The sequence below is a fragment of the Tursiops truncatus genome, chromosome 2 (assembly GCF_011762595.2).
Source record: "Tursiops truncatus isolate mTurTru1 chromosome 2, mTurTru1.mat.Y, whole genome shotgun sequence".
Classification (NCBI taxonomy): domain Eukaryota; kingdom Metazoa; phylum Chordata; class Mammalia; order Artiodactyla; family Delphinidae; genus Tursiops; species Tursiops truncatus.
In genome coordinates this window covers 86,977,508-86,993,505 of record NC_047035.1, presented here as the reverse complement: position 1 = coordinate 86,993,505, position 15,998 = coordinate 86,977,508, and the positions used below count along the sequence as shown (strand labels likewise).

The 15,998-nt window shown below is 36.8% G+C and overlaps 1 protein-coding gene across 2 annotated transcripts in view; it reads right to left on the bottom strand.

The window, feature by feature from the left end:
- The window catches only part of GOLM2 (golgi membrane protein 2), a 109,927-nt gene that overhangs the window by 19,260 nt on the left and 74,669 nt on the right, over positions 1–15,998 (bottom strand). For both annotated transcript variants that reach the window (XM_019935432.3, XM_019935433.3), the window contains exons 7-8: positions 12,512–12,610; positions 10,831–11,001 (exon numbers count right to left, since the gene is read on the bottom strand). In XM_019935432.3, coding sequence (XP_019790991.1) covers positions 10,831–11,001; positions 12,512–12,610 — 270 coding nt within the window. The remainder of the gene's footprint in view (positions 1–10,830; positions 11,002–12,511; positions 12,611–15,998) is intronic.

Here is a 15,998-nt window from a genome sequence, read left to right as displayed (position 1 = left end):
AAAGCAGAAATAGACACAGACGTAGAGAACAAATGTATGGATACCAAGAGGGAAGGGAGAGGTAGGAGGAATTGGGAGATTGGGATTGACTTATATACACTATTGATACTATGTGTAAAATAGATAACTAATGAGAACCTACAGTATAGCACAGGGAACTCTACTCAGTGCTCTGTGGTGAACTAAACGGGAAGGAAATCCAAAAAAGAGGACATATATGTATACGTATAGCTGATTCATTTTGCTGTATGGTAGAAACTAACACAACATTGTAAAGCAACTACACTCCAATAAAAATTAATTAAAAAAATAATAAATTGGAAGGAGAAATTAGCCTAATAATATAGATTTGCACTTTGAACACTAATCTAGAGGAAACAAAAAGTAGGCAAATATGTTCCCAATTCTGCGTTAATTATTTTTATTTTATTTTTTAAAATTTATTTATTTATTTTTGGCTGCACTGGGTCTTCATTGCTGCATGTGGGCTTTCTCTAGTTGCGGTGAGCGGGGTCTACTCTTCATTGCAGTGCGCGGGCTTCTCACTGCAGTGGCTTCTCTCGTTGTGGAGCACAGGCTCTAGGCACGCGGGCTTCAGTAGTTGTGGCTCGTGGGCTCTAGAGCGCAGGCTCAGTAGCTGTGACACCCGGGCTTAGTTGCTCTCTGGCATGTGGGATCTTCCTGGACCAGGAATCGAACCCGTGTCCCCTGCATTGGCAGGCGGATTCTTAACCACTGCGCCACCAGGGAAGCCCTGCGTTAATTATTAACTCGGAGGGCTGAGCCCATGAAGTTCCAGACATGAATAATGATCACTCATTTGTATCAAATCTATAACTTGTTTATTGGCAAAGGAAACCTCTTCTTTATGAACGGGTCACTCACTAAATACGTTTTAGACTTCAGAGATAATTCATGAAAAAAGGAAACTTTTGCAGCATATTGACATTCTCATTTACCATTTCAGTTACTTGGAGGTAAAACTTACCCTAATGTTAATCTAAAATATTAATCTTGAAAATGTGTTTTTAAGAAAGAAGATATCACTCAAAATAGAAAAAAGACAAAAAATACTACATATACATTTCATTGATTCTAAGATGGACTTTTTCACATTTAATACTGCTAACATCAGGATACATCTTCAAATCAGTGATGTGTCATAGTGTAATTAGCAGCAACTTTTTTCCTTTCTTGGTGGTAAAAAAAAAAAAAAAAATGTGTTGGGACTTCCCTGGCAGTCCAGTGGTTAAGACTTCACACTTCCTTTGCAGGGGAAACGGGTTTGATCCCTGGTCAGGGAACTAAGATCCTGCAGGCTGTATGGCGTGGCCAAAAAAAAAAAAAAAGTGTTGAACTTAAAATTAATGACTTTCAGATTCAATGAAATATGTGATCTGTCTTCTGCCTTTCTCTGTTTAAACTGAAAGGATATCTCTCCCTCTGCCTCTTTTTTCCTGCCTTTAAAAATGTATCTTAGGGATTTCCTGGTGCAGTGGTTGAGAGTCCGCCTGCTGATGCAGGGGACACGGGTTCGTGCCCCGGTCGAGGAAGATCCCACATGCCACGGAGCGGCTGGGCCCGCGAGCCACGGCCGCTGAGCCTGCGCATCCGGAGCCTGTGTTCCGCAACGGGAGAGGCCACAGCAGTGAGAGGCCCGTGTACCGCCAAAAAAAAAAAAAAAAAAAAAAAAAAAAAAATATCTTAAAGAATCTCTTACTTTTCTCTAATATTTGCATGAGTATTAAGTGTTGTGTGTATGTATATATATTTTACATATACATATTATGTAAACATATAATTTTATAGTTAGGCATATTATTATGGAATATGTTGAAATTATTTCACTAAGGGGAGGAGACAAAAGAGAGGAGATTCTCAGTAAAAGGGTGGGTAAACTCATACAGTATTTCCATAATCATGTTTTGGTTTGTACCAATAGTTTATTGCACAATGACCTGGAGAGAGCCACCTTGATACTGACTGAAAACAAAACGAAGATTAAAAACTTTCTTGGGGGCCTTCCTGGTGGCGCAGTGGTTGAGAGTCCGCCTGCCAATGCAGGGGACACGGGTTCGTGCCCCAGTCTGGAAAGATCCCACATGCCGCAGAGCGGCTAGGCCCGTGAGCCATGGCCGCTGAGCCTGCGTGTCCGGAGCCTGTGCTCTGCAACGGGAGAGGCCACAACAGTGAGAGGCCCGCGTACCGCAAAAAACAAAAACAAAAACAAAAAACAAAAAAAAACTTTCTTGGATATCATGTTCCAAAAACTTTTTATTCATCTTATATTTTTTCTCAGTTATATCCAAATGATGTCAGTAATAATAATGCCAGTTTCTCTAAACTAAACCACTTCTGCATAAATCATTTTTATAATGTAAAATGATTAAATTTTTTGTACTACCACAGTAATTATTTCACATATATATACTTACTGTTTAAATTTTTTTAAAAATAAAAATTCAGGTTTAACCATTTATTTGGGTCTCCTTTTCCTTATGAAGGGCCCTGTGTCACATTAAATAAATTTGTAGGGTTTTTTTTCCTGTTAATCTTTCTCATTTTAATTTTCAGACCCAGCCAGGGATCCTAAAAAGGTCATGGAAAAATTTTTCCTCCCCTTCAACAGTTAATTACATAATGATGTGGTATATACACTAATGATAATATGTTCAATGGATTGAAGTACAGTTGACCCTTGAACAACATGGGGGTTAGGGGTACTGACCCTCTGCACAGTCAAAGATCTACATATAATTTAAAGTTGCACCTCCATACATGCAGCAACCACATCCTCAGATTCAATCAACTGCAAACTGTGTAGTACTGTAGTATTTACTAGTGAAAAAAATCCACATATAAGTGGACCCATGCAGTTCAAATCCATGTTGTTCAAGGGTCAACTATACAGTGAGAAGGGAATGATTGATTTGGTCAAGACAGTAGGGATATGAGAAGGGCTTTATCAAATAGATGCCAGCAGAGCACAGCTTTAAAGTACAATTAGGAGTTTGCCAGAAATAGAACAAGAAAAGGAACTATTAAAGAACTTTTCCAAAACTTTAAAAGTATAGAGGAGGTAGTGGATACAGTGAAAAAGCAGTGAACCTGAAGATAAGGGACCTAGATAATAGTCCTGGTTGTTCCACTATTTGCCTTAAGTAAATTAAACACTCTGGATCTAAATTTTCTTGTCTGTAAAATGAAGAAATCACATAATAGTGGAGTCTCAAACTTTAATGTTAATATAAATAAGGTCTAGGGTAGGGTCTGAAATCTTAACAATCACAGGTGATGTGGATGCTGCTAGTCCAGAGTAGTGAGTAATAGGGCATTAGATTATCTCTAATGGTTCTATTAGGAAACCATTGACCAAAACCACCCACCTTGGCCAGACATGGTAATAACCACCTGCATGAGTAGTCTCACAACAGGAGGTCCTGATAATGAACACAGTGCTGCCACCACAAACCAACCAGGAGAATTTGGTTCCCAAAGAAGGGAGGAGACACCAGTCCATAAAATGTCCTGCCAACCTCCCAGAAACCCTCCTGCTGGAAACCATCTTGACTGAGAGATGCACACGCCATCAGGAAGGGCCTTGAATAGGACCAAATATGGGCACAGGCAAGATGACTGGCCAGAGACAACCCAGAAAGCTAACCCTATTACCATAAAACCTGAGACTGCAAGCCAAGTGGCAGAGCAGTTATCCTGGGTTCCCTTACCTTGCTGCTCTCTGCTCGAGCACTCCTTTCCAATAAAGTCTTTTGCTTTGTCAGTAAATGCGTCTCCATGGACAATTCATTTCCAAGTGTTAGACAAGAGACCACTCTAGGGCCCTGGAAGGAGTCCCCCTTCTGGTAACAGTTCCTTGTATATACCTTAAATACTTGTTTTCTATTCTATTCTATTTTTCCTTTTTGGTCACTCTGCGCAGCATGCAGAATCTTAGTTCCCCGACCAGGGATGGAACCTGCACCCCCTGCAGTGGAAGCATGGAGTCTTAACTGCTGGACTGCCAGGAAGTCCCAAATGTTTATTTAAAATAATTCTTCTACTGTATAGAAACTTTTAGGCAAGTAAGATTTTGAGAAGGATAAAACCAAAGAAGAAAACAGTAAGGATTAAAAAAAAGGATAAAATTGTAATTAAAACTACATTTGAGGCTAGTCATAGAACTTGATAAACTGACAGTGAAATTCTTCTGGAAGAACAGAGAAAAATTTAGTTTTTAAAAAATTTTAAGGTAGGTTCAGATTATTATAAAGCAATGTAATGAATGTGTATTGCCTATGTAATGAAGCCTCCATAAAAACCCATGGAGATTTAGGGAGATTGGCATGCTTGGAACAGGCATGGAAGCTCTGTGCTGTCCTATGCAACTCTTCCGTATAGCTCCTCCTGAGTTCTAGTTTTTATAAGCTGGTAATCTAGTAAGTAAAATGTTTCTCTGAGTTCTGCAAGCTGCTCCAGCAAATTAATTGCACCCAAGAAGGTGGCTGTTGGTACCTTAGATCCTCATCCAGTCAGTTAGAAATATAGGCAACAATCTGGACTTGTAATTGGCATCTGAAGTGGGGGAGGACTGAGCCCTTAACCTGTGAGATCTGAGGTTATCTCCAGGTAGATAGTGTCAGAATTGAGTTAATCTGTAGATACCCAGCTGGTGTTAGAGAATTGCTTAGTGGTGTGGGAAAAACCCACACACATGGGAACTGGTATCAGAATCGTACCATATGCTAGGGATAAAGACAAGAAATGGAAAAAAATGGAAATTCTAGAGAGAGATAAAAATAGTGAAATAATATAATGTGAGTTTATGTGTGTACAAGATAAACCAGAAGTAAATATCACAAAGGGAAAATAAATAATAATCCTCGGACAAATGGTTATCAAGATAGAGACAACTAAATTTGGATCACTGTATATTCCAAAGAGGTCAAATAATCCATTCGTGGTAAAAAAAAAAAATGAAAATTGAGTAGTATATTTACAGCCAGAAAAAGGACAGATGATTTGCAATAAAAGAAATGAAAGTTGTCGTAAGAGTCAAGATGGATATGTTGGAATATACACAAATAAAAACCTATTGTGTTAAGTTCAGCTAAGTTGTAGGATACAAGATCAACAAACAAAAATCAGTCATTACTGGAGAAATGTGGAGGAAAGGGAACCCTTATGCTCTTGGTAGGAATGTAAATTGGTGTAACCCCTACGGAAAACAGTATGAAGGTTCCTCAAAAAATTAAAAATAGAATTACCATATGATCCAGAAATTCCATTTTGGGTATTTATCTGAAGAAAATGAAAACACTAACTTGAAACAGGCACCCCCATGTTCATTGCAGCATTATTTACAATAGCCAAGATATGGAAACAACCTAAGTGTCCATTGGTGGATGAATGGACAAAGAAAGTGTGGTATATATATGCAACGAAATATTATTTAGCAACAAAAAAGAATGAAATCTTGCTATTTGCAACAACATGGTTGAACCTTGATGGTATTATGCTATGTGAAATAAGTAAGTACCATATGATCTCTTTTATATGTAGAATCTAAGAAAAAGTAAAACAAACAAATAAAAATCAAGCTCATAGGGACTTCCCTGGTGGCACAGTGGTTAAGAATCTGCCTGTCAATGCAGGGGACACAGGTTTGATCCCTGGTCTGGGAAGATCCCATATGCCATGGAGCAACTAAGCCCGTGAGCCACAACTACTGAGCTTGCGCTCTAGAGCCCACAAGCCACAACTACTGAAGCCTGCATGTCCTAGAGCCCAGCCCGTGAGCCCGCATGCCGCAACTACTGAGTCCACGCACCGCAAATACTGAATCCTGTGTGCTCTAGGGCCCACGTGCCGCACCTACTGAACCCATGTGCTGCAACTACTGAAGCTCCTGTGTCTAGAGCCCGTGGTCTGCAACAAGAGAAGCCACTGCAATGAGAAGCCCACACGCTGCAACGAAGAGTAGCCCCCGCTTGCCACAATTAGAGAAAGCCCACAGCAATAAAGACCCAATGCAGCCAAAAAGAAAAAAAAAAAAATCAAGCTCATAGATACAGAGAACAGATTGGTGGTTGGCAGAGGTTGGGGGTGGGGACATGGGAGAAATGGGTGAAGGGACGTCGAAAGGTAAAAAGAAAAAAAAATGTAGTTGATGTAAAATACTCATAAAATTTTTGAATCATATTCAAAATATTGATTTTTTATATATATATACACATATGTTTATGCTAATGTATATAACACAGGTATATCTTTACAGTATATTTAAAAACACGATTATTTCTAAAAGAGTGAAAATAAAATACCATTCTAAGATGAACCCAAATATTAGCAATTCTTAGAAATTTGCATTAAAATTTTAAAACCAAAAGCCAAGTAAACAAATAAATCAGTCATATTTCTATGCACTAGCAATGAACAATCTGAAAAGGAAATCAAGAGAACAATTTGATTTACAATAACATAAAAAAGAATTAAATGTTTAGGAATAAATTTAACCAAGGAGGCATAAGACTTGTACACTGAAAACTACAAAAACTGCTGAAGAAAATTAAAGATACCCTAAATAAATGGAAAGACATCCCATCTTCATGGATTGGAAGACCTAATATTGTTCAAATGATAATACTCCCCAAAGTAATCTACAGATTTAATGTAATTCCTATTAAAATCCCAACTGTCTCTTTAGTAGAAATAGACAAGCAGATCCTAAAATTCACATGGAATTGTAAGAGATGCCAAAGAGTCAAAATAATCTTATAAAGAAGGGCAAAGTTGGAAGACTCACAGTTCCCAATTTCAAAACTTACTACAAAGTGACAGTAATCAAAACAGTGTGCTCCTGGCATCTGGTCTCAATGGAACAGAATTAAGAATCCAGAATAAACCCATACATGTGTGGTCAACTGATTTTCAACAAGGATACCAAGGCTGTTCAATGGAGAAAGAAGGTGTCCTCAACAAATAGTGCTAGGACAACTGAATACCGATGCACAGAAGAACATAGTTGGATCCTTACCTCATACCGTATATAAATATTAACTTAAAATAGATAAAAAACTTACATATAAGAGCTAAAACTATTATTGTTGTGACCATTTTGCAATGTATACAAACACTGAATCATCATGTTGTACACCTGAAACTAATATAATATTGTAAATCAATTATACCTCAAGTTAAAAAAAGAGCAAAAACTATGAGGTTCTTAGAAGAAAACATGACCTTTTTGATTTGGCAAAGGTTTCTTAGATATGACGCCAAAAGCATGAACAACAAAAGAAAAATAGACAAATTGGACTTCATCAAAATTTAAAACTTTGTGCATCATAGAACACTATCAGAGAGTGAAAAAACAAATGATAGAATGGGTAAAAATATTTGCATATCATACATCTGATGAGGGTTTAGTATTCAGAATATATAAATTATGCTTAAAACTCAACAGCAAAGACAAACAACCCAATTTTAAAATGGGCAAAGGACTTGAATATACATTTCTCTAAAGAAGATATACAAATGGCCAACAAGTACTTGAAAAGATGCTCAATGTCATTAGTCATTAGGGAAATGCAAATGAAAATCACAATGAGATACCACTTCGCAGGCACTAGGATGGCAACAGTAAAAACAACAGCAACAGTGGAAAGTACTGATAGTGTTGACAGGGATGTCGAGAAACTGGAGCTCTCGTGCATTGCTGATGGAACCGTAAAATGGTGCAGCTGCTGTGGAAAATAGTTTGGCAGCTTCCTATAAAGCTAAACATAGAATTACCACATAATCCAGCAATTCTACATCTAGGTACACAAAGAATTGAAAACAAGTGTTCAACAAAAGCTTGTAAATGAATGTTCATTGCAGCACTATTCACAATAGCCCAAAAGTGGAAACAATCCAAATACCCATCTACAGATGAATGGATAAACAAAATGTATTCATACAATTGAATATTATCCAGCCATAAGAGAAATAAAGTCCTGATACCTGTGACAACATGGCTGAACTTTGAAAACAGTACGCTAAGAAAAAGAAGCCAGACACAAAAGGCTACATATTGTATGATTCCATTTACATGAAATATCCAGGATTCCAGGTGAATCCATAGAGTCAGAAAATAGGTTAGTCATTGCCAAGGACTGTGGGTAGGAGAAAATGGGGAGTGACTGCTTAATGGGTACAGGGTTTTCTTTTGTAGTGATGAATACTTTCTGGAACTAGACAGTTGTAATGATTGCACATTATAAATGTACTAAATACCGCTGAATTGTGCACTTTGGTGAATTCTATATGTATTTTACCACAATTTTAAACTTACTTTTAATTTCTAAAAAAATCATTTGCATGATACAATAAAGTCTCATATCACAAAAGGCAGAAGAGGAAACTGCAGTAAAGTTAATTTATCAAAGGTTAGCATCTGAATTATTGATAAAGATTCGACAGAAAGGTATAGGATCAATCTCCAAAGTTATCAGGCTCAGTGGTCAAAACTAATGCACAGATTATATACCAAGCTATAATTATAGTATAATTCCTCACATAAAAATGGACAGGCGGGCTTCCCTGGTGGCGCAGTGGTTGAGAGTCCGCCTGCCGATGCAGGGGACGCGGGTTCGTGCCCCGGTTCGGGAAGATCCCACATGCCGCGGAGCGGCTGGGCCCGTGAGCCATGGCCGCTGAGCCTGCGCGTCCGGAGCCTGTGCTCCACAACGGGAGAGGCCACAACAGTGAGAGGCCCGCGTACCGCAAAAAAAAAAAAAAAAAAAAAAAAAATGGACAGGCCAACAGAAAGTAAATGCCTATTAAAACACCCTTAAGGAATCATTATATTCTAAATGCCTTACAAAAGAGTTAAAAAGCAAATGTGGCCAGGCCTTAGGGAAAGAAATAAATGTAAACATCTCCAGTGACATTGTAAAACTGTTCTAGAGAACAATCTGACATTATGTAACAGGAGCTATAAAGTTAGTCAAGTACTTTGACCTAATAAATTCAGTTAGGGGACTACACTTTTAAAGGAATACCCAAAGTAGGAGAAGCAGGAAATAATTTGAAAAAAAGATATTCATAATCACGACATCTAACATAAGAAAATACAAAATAATTTAAATAATCAAAGAGTAGAGCTAAATGAACTATTATTATTGCCTAAACACAATGGAATATATGCATATGTCTACATGTGTGTATATGTATATATGTATATTTTTAAATCACAACTACATAACTATTTGATAGGTTAAAACACAGGTAAGAAATAATGCCAAAGTAAATCACAAAATAGTGCTCACATTGATTTCAACTCTATATATACATTGAAAAGAATTCAGAGTAAGATTTTAAAACTCAATAGGCTCTTTTAAAAATAAATTGTAGGGAATTCCCTGGTGGTCCAGTGGTTAGGACTCCATGCTTCCACTGCAGGGAGCACGGGTTTGATCCCTGGTTGGGGAACTAGGAACCCACATGCCACACGGCACCGACAAAAAAAAAAAAAAAAAAATTGTGGAATGTAGTAATTTCCTGGTGATCATTTTCCAATCACATTCTTTATCCAAAGACTGGTTAAAAAAAAGAGAGGTAAGACAACAATAAAAATTTTTATAGAATAAACTATAAGTAGAAGAAAATCTTAAGTGATAAAATTAAGATATTTTACCTTAGTAAGATTCTGACCTTACTATACACCTCTTTTTTTGAGATAAAAGTTTTGAAGCCAATTCCCCAACAAGATTTGGAGGTAATATTTTTTCACTGTATTTAAAATGTTAACCATATTCTTGTAAATAAAAATATTTTTTATATAATACTTTAGTCAAGATACATGGATACGCTTTAAAATGTCAAGGAAGGAAAGTCAATTAAATGTACACAAACTATATATTCATATAGATGCAGAAATATGAATAACTGTCATAAGACCAATTTAAAAATGTAACACTGTGCAGTTATCACAGTACAAACAACCTGTGTACAAGTAAATGCCTAAACACTGCTCTGAAGAGTTGTTGCCAAAGAAGCCATCATTAAAAGTAAACAAAAGCAAACTGGAGCTTTCAGACATTCTGTCTATTCAGAAGTTGAAGGGAAGAAGCCTTAAAAAGCAGAAGCAGTGAAAAGTACAGTTTAAGAGAGCTGGTCTAAGAGCCACTGTCCTGTCCCCAATTCTGTCTACTACTGGAATTTTTTCTTATACATCTTGAAAATCTACCAATTAGAAAATTATGCAGATTAACAGGTATTGTCCATTTATCATAATCAATACCTCTGAAACAATTAAGCAGTCAAACATTATTACACAGTATTATGAGTTTGTTCAATTTCTTTCACTTCTAGCACCTAAATGAAGCAAACTGCAATTGGAGGGAATGGAAAAGGAAACAGCATTGAACTTTCTACCATGGCAGTCTTTATTTCTTCCAGAACTCATTTTTCAAAACTCTTTATCTTCCCTCCTTTCTAATCAAAGTTTTCATATATTAGCCTAACAAAATATATCTTCTCTCACTTCTCAGAAAAATTTTACATTCATAAGAACTAATAGCATTTTTTAAAATCAACTCACCTGATATTTATTTTTTAACACTGGAGAACAAGAGAAGTTTTTGAAAGTGTTCTTTAAAATATCTCTATCCATTTAAAACCTGCTTTTCTTTTAAATTTTATAACCGCCATACTTTCTCTTTGTATGTATATAACTTCACTATACATCCATTAGTTAGAGATTATAATAATGAAAACCTTAATTCAGACTTGTAAATAAATATATTTAAAGAAATCTTTTCAGCATAATATTCATCAACTGATTCTTACTTTGCTTCAATTTATGGAGATCACCGGCTCGATCCTTAGTAGCCTGCTTTAGAATATCTGCTTGAATTCTGGGTTCACTCTCCAAGTTAGGGCCTGGAATTAAATGTTGAAGAGGATTGGAAGGCTTCTGTTTTGAAGTTCTGGGGTTTCCATTGTGGTTTACATGAGAATCTATGGCATAAAAACATCAAATTAAGGTCATATTTTGCAGAAGAATTTCATAAGATGTACCTGAGAAAAGGTAAGACACTGTTATCTGATACTGGGTAGTCAGGTAGCTTTTTTTTAAAGCCTTATTTCATTTCTTTAATCAAATCTTATAACCAATGTGATTTTAGTTGTGTGAAGTTTACTAATCATTCCCAGGTGGGTATCTTTAGTATTGATTATAAACCTATTCATCAATGGAATATATATCAATAGTAGAAACCCAAAGATTAAAATGTCAGTGATACCTGTAACTTTTCTTCCCTCCAAATTCTATATTGCTGTCAGAAATCTCCAAAATCCAATAAGGCTCTTAGAATTTCTAATCTTGAAGTCATTTTCATCTACACAGCGACATAACTGTTAACTCTTGATTCTTTCTTATTAGTATCTCCTGGATATAACTTTTCTTTCCCCCACCTTCCTTTTTAACTCATCAAAGCCTCGATTTAGATCTTTATTACAATTAATTTTAATTATATCAATTCTCATTTTAGGGGAATATTTCTGTAAAATTGAGTAGGTACTCAGTAGAAAACACACAGATAAGTACAGAGTAGGGAGTTTAATACAGGCGGATCTCATTTTATAGAAGGTCTCTGTGAGATAAACTTGAACACATTTTGGAGAAGGTAAATACATATATACTGGTAGTGATGAAAGGGAACGTAGTCCAGAGTGGCAGAACAAATAATTCTTCCACTCTTAATAGTCCAGTAGACAAAGTTCATTTTGTAATGATCTCTCCCTGAGCTTTTTTCTTTTTTTTAATGAATCAGTTATATATACACATATGCTCCCATATCTCTTCCCTCTTGCGTCTCCCTCCCTCCCACCCTCCCTATCCCACCCCTCCAGGAGGTCACAAAGCACCAAGCTGATCTCCCTGTGCTATGCGGCTGCTTCCCACTAGCTATCTACCTTACGTTTGGTAATGTATAAATGTCCATGCCTCTCTCTCGCTTTCTCACGGCTTACCCTTCCCCCTCCCCATATCGTCAAGTCCATTCTCTAGTAGGTCTGTGTCTTTTTTCCCATCTTACCCCTAGGTTCTTCATGACCTTTTTTCCCCTTAAATTCCATATATATATCGGTTAGCATACGGTATTTGTCTTTCTCTTTCTGACTTACTTCACTCTGTATGACAGACTCTAGGTCTATCCACTCATTACAAATAGCTCAATTTCGTTTCTTTTTATGGCTGAGTAATATTCCATTGTATATATGTGCCACATCTTCTTTATCCATTCATCCGATGATGGGCACTTAGGTTGTTTCCATCTCCGGGCTATTGTAAATAGAGCTGCAATGAATCTCCCTGAGCTTTTATCAGTCGTTTGATGATATACAAAGTTAAGTAGAATAATGAATGATACTTCACTGTGCTGCTAAATGACATCTTTTATTCACTATGTAACAATACATGACCAGAAAATTGATTTTCAAATGGAATTTTAAGAATAAGACTTCATACCTGGAACCATATTTGGGGAGAGAGGTTGTCCAGTTGGAAGATGGGAGATTACTTGATGACTTTCATATTGAGAAAAGGAAACAGGCGGTTTCTTTAAAGCTAAAATTAAAAACAGATCCATATTATTCCCCGTGATATTATGGTTTCTAAATACCAACCACCATGAATCTGTTTACATTACACTAATCCTATGATGCTTACTCTAATTTTGTAATCCTTATAATTGGTATATTAACTAATTAATTTATGGTTACTAATTGATATATTGCACCATCCATCACAGATTTTGATGATCAATAAATCTGACCAGAATACAAGATAGGAATTCTGTCTTGTTCATCACTATATCCCCAATACCTAGAATAGTGCCTGGCATATAACAGGAGCTCAATTAAAATTTGATGAATGAATAAATAAATGAATCTCTTCAGATACAGTGAGACCTTTTTATATGGATAGCATAAATAAAAATTGACATTTATAGATTAGGCAAAGCTATGAGAATATGCTACTCTAAGCTGCTCAGATTTTAAATAAAAACTAAATATGACTGATTCAACAAGTTCAGGTCTTAGTTTTGAAAAGGGAATTTTTTTTAACATCTTTATTGGAGTATAATTGCTTTACAATGGTATGTTAGTTTCTGCTTTATAACAAAGTGAATCAGTTATACATATACATATGTTCCCATATCTCTTCCCTCTTGCGTCTCCCTCCCTCCCACCCTCCCTATCCCACCCCTCTAGGTGGTCACAAAGCAGCGAGCTGATCTCCCTGTGCTATGCGGCTGCTTCCCACTAGCTATCTATTTTATGTTTGGTAGTGTATATATGTCCATGCCTCTCTCTCACTTTGTCCCAGCTTACCCTTCTCCCCCCCCATATCCTCAAGTCCATTCTCGAGTAGCTCTGTGTCTTTATTCCCATCTTACCCCTAGGTTCTTCAAGACCTTTTTTTTTCCCCTTAGATTCCATATATATGTGTTAGCACATGGTATTTGTTTTTCTCTTTCTGACTTACTTCACTCTGTATGACAGTCTCTAGGTCCATCCACCTCACTACAAATAACTCAATTTCGTTTCTTTTTATGGCTGAGTAATATTCCATTGTATATATGTGCCACATCTTCTTTATCCATTCATCCGATGATGGACACTTAGGTTGCTTCCATCTCCTGGCTATTGTAAATAGAGCTGCAATGAACATTGTGGTACATGACTCTTTTTGCATTATGGTTTTCTCAGGGTATATGGCCAGTAGTGGGATTGCTGGGTCGTATGGTAGTTCTATTTGTAGTTTTTTAAGGAACCTCCATACTGTTTTCCATAGTGGCTGTATCAATTTACATTCCCACCAGCAGTGCAAGAATGTTCCTGAAAAGGAATTTTTAAGTTTTCTACAAAAAGCTTTACTAGCCAAGATGTACTTACTTAGAGTTGGGACTTTCTTCTCCCTTAAGAAATAAAGGCAATAGGGAAAAAGATCATTTTTCACTCACTCCACTGCAACCTTGGGCAGCTTAATGTGACAGAAAGGCAGAGAGCAAGAAGGAAACTAGAGAGAAGGCAAACAGATAAAGAGAAAAAAAAATAGAGAGCCCATCTATAAGATATGGTTAGTGGCACATTTTATTCTTCTAAAACTTTGGTGTGGCAGACACGATGCTTTGTGACCCCATTTCATTATATTTTTCCTAGGCACAGAGGAAGATAAGCCTTCCTTACTTTTATGTGCCACGAAACTGGGTTCTAACCATAAGAATGTAAGTGAAACAGAATGTAAGTGAAACAGAATGAGCCACTTCCAACTATGCCAATAAAATCTTCTGTGCAAATCACCTACAATCTCTCTTCCCTTCTGTCACAAATTAGGAGGCTACATATGAAGATAGTGGCATCAAATAATGGAAGAGGACACTGCTTAGAGAGAGCTGCAAAGAGAATCATAAAACCTGCATCAGTCTGTAATGTGAACAATAAATGAAACTTTATTGCTTTAAGCAATTGCAATTTGGGGATTATTTGTTAATACATAACAGCCTCGTCAGTCCTAACTAGTATACTTGGGTTATTTTTATAATCCTCAAAGTTTATTTCGGTGACTGTATTTCATTTATTATTATATAGATTTCTAAACTTAAGGACCCAAGAAGTTTAAAATTCACTCTAAGAAAGCAACCCATTCAAATTTACAGAAAGTTGAGGTTCTCTATATCTTACTGTGTTCCCCCATTTCCTTGTTCGTATTGCCAGCTGCAATGCCCAACACCCACCACTGCACGTAAGACAGCTAAATAACAACAATCAGCTAACATCTTTAAAGAGCAGTACTTTCCCAGGTTTAACACCATTTTGATTTGCTAACAGACTCTGAGGACAACTAAGCATCTGGTAGATATACTGGAAAGAGAAGTCAGTCACAATGTACAAACATGTGGATCACTGTTGGACCCTAGCTGGCTCCAGTACTATATAAACCAAAAGACAAGAGAGGGTACTTTCAATACTAAACAGGAAATGATCATACATGTTCTTAGCTTTATTTAATAATGCCTCCTGCCCAAGAACAAGGTGACTATTCAGAGGCAAAACTATGAAGATTTAGATGGGTAGAAAAAGCTGGATTAAAAAGAGTCTTTATATATGGGTTCGATCCCCGGTTGGGCAACTAAGATCCCACATGCCATGTGGTGCAGCCAAAAAGAGCGAGCCTTTATAAAACATCCAGAGGAGTTTAGAACTGATATACAGGCATACCTTTGATATTGCAGGTTCAGTTCTAGACCACTGCAATAAAGTGAATATCACGATAAAGCGAGTTGCATGCATTTTTTTGGTTTCCCAGTGCATATAAAAGTTATGTTTACACTATACAGTAGTCTATTAAGTGTACAGTAGAATTATGTCTAAAAATCAATGCGTACACACCTTAATTTAAAAATACTTCATTGTTAAAAAATACTAAACATTACCTGAGCCTTTAGCAAGTCATAATCTTTTTGTTGGTGGAAGGCTTGAAATATTGCAAGAATTACCGAAATGTGACACAGAGACAATGAAAAGAGCAAATGTTGTTGGGAAAATGGCACTGATAGATTTGCTTGACACAGGATTGCCACAAACCTTCAATTTGTAAAAAAAACACGATCTGTGAAGTACTGTAAAGCTAAGCACAATAAAACACGGCGTGTCTGTAGCAGAAACTATACAGTCAAGCCTTGACATCCATGGGGGACTGGTTCCACGACACCCGACCCCACCCCCATGCTCAAGTCCCTTAGTCAGTCTTCCTTATCCATGGTTCTGCATCTGAGGATTCAAACAATCACGGAGTGCAAATATAGTATACAATCTGAGGCTGGTTGAATCCACCAAGGAGGAACCTGAGGACGTGACTGTGGTAATATGGAGCCTTATAAGTTTGACGTGAATTACTACATTTCTGTAAAAATTTAGAAAAATAGAAAACCAGAAAGAAATTTAAAATG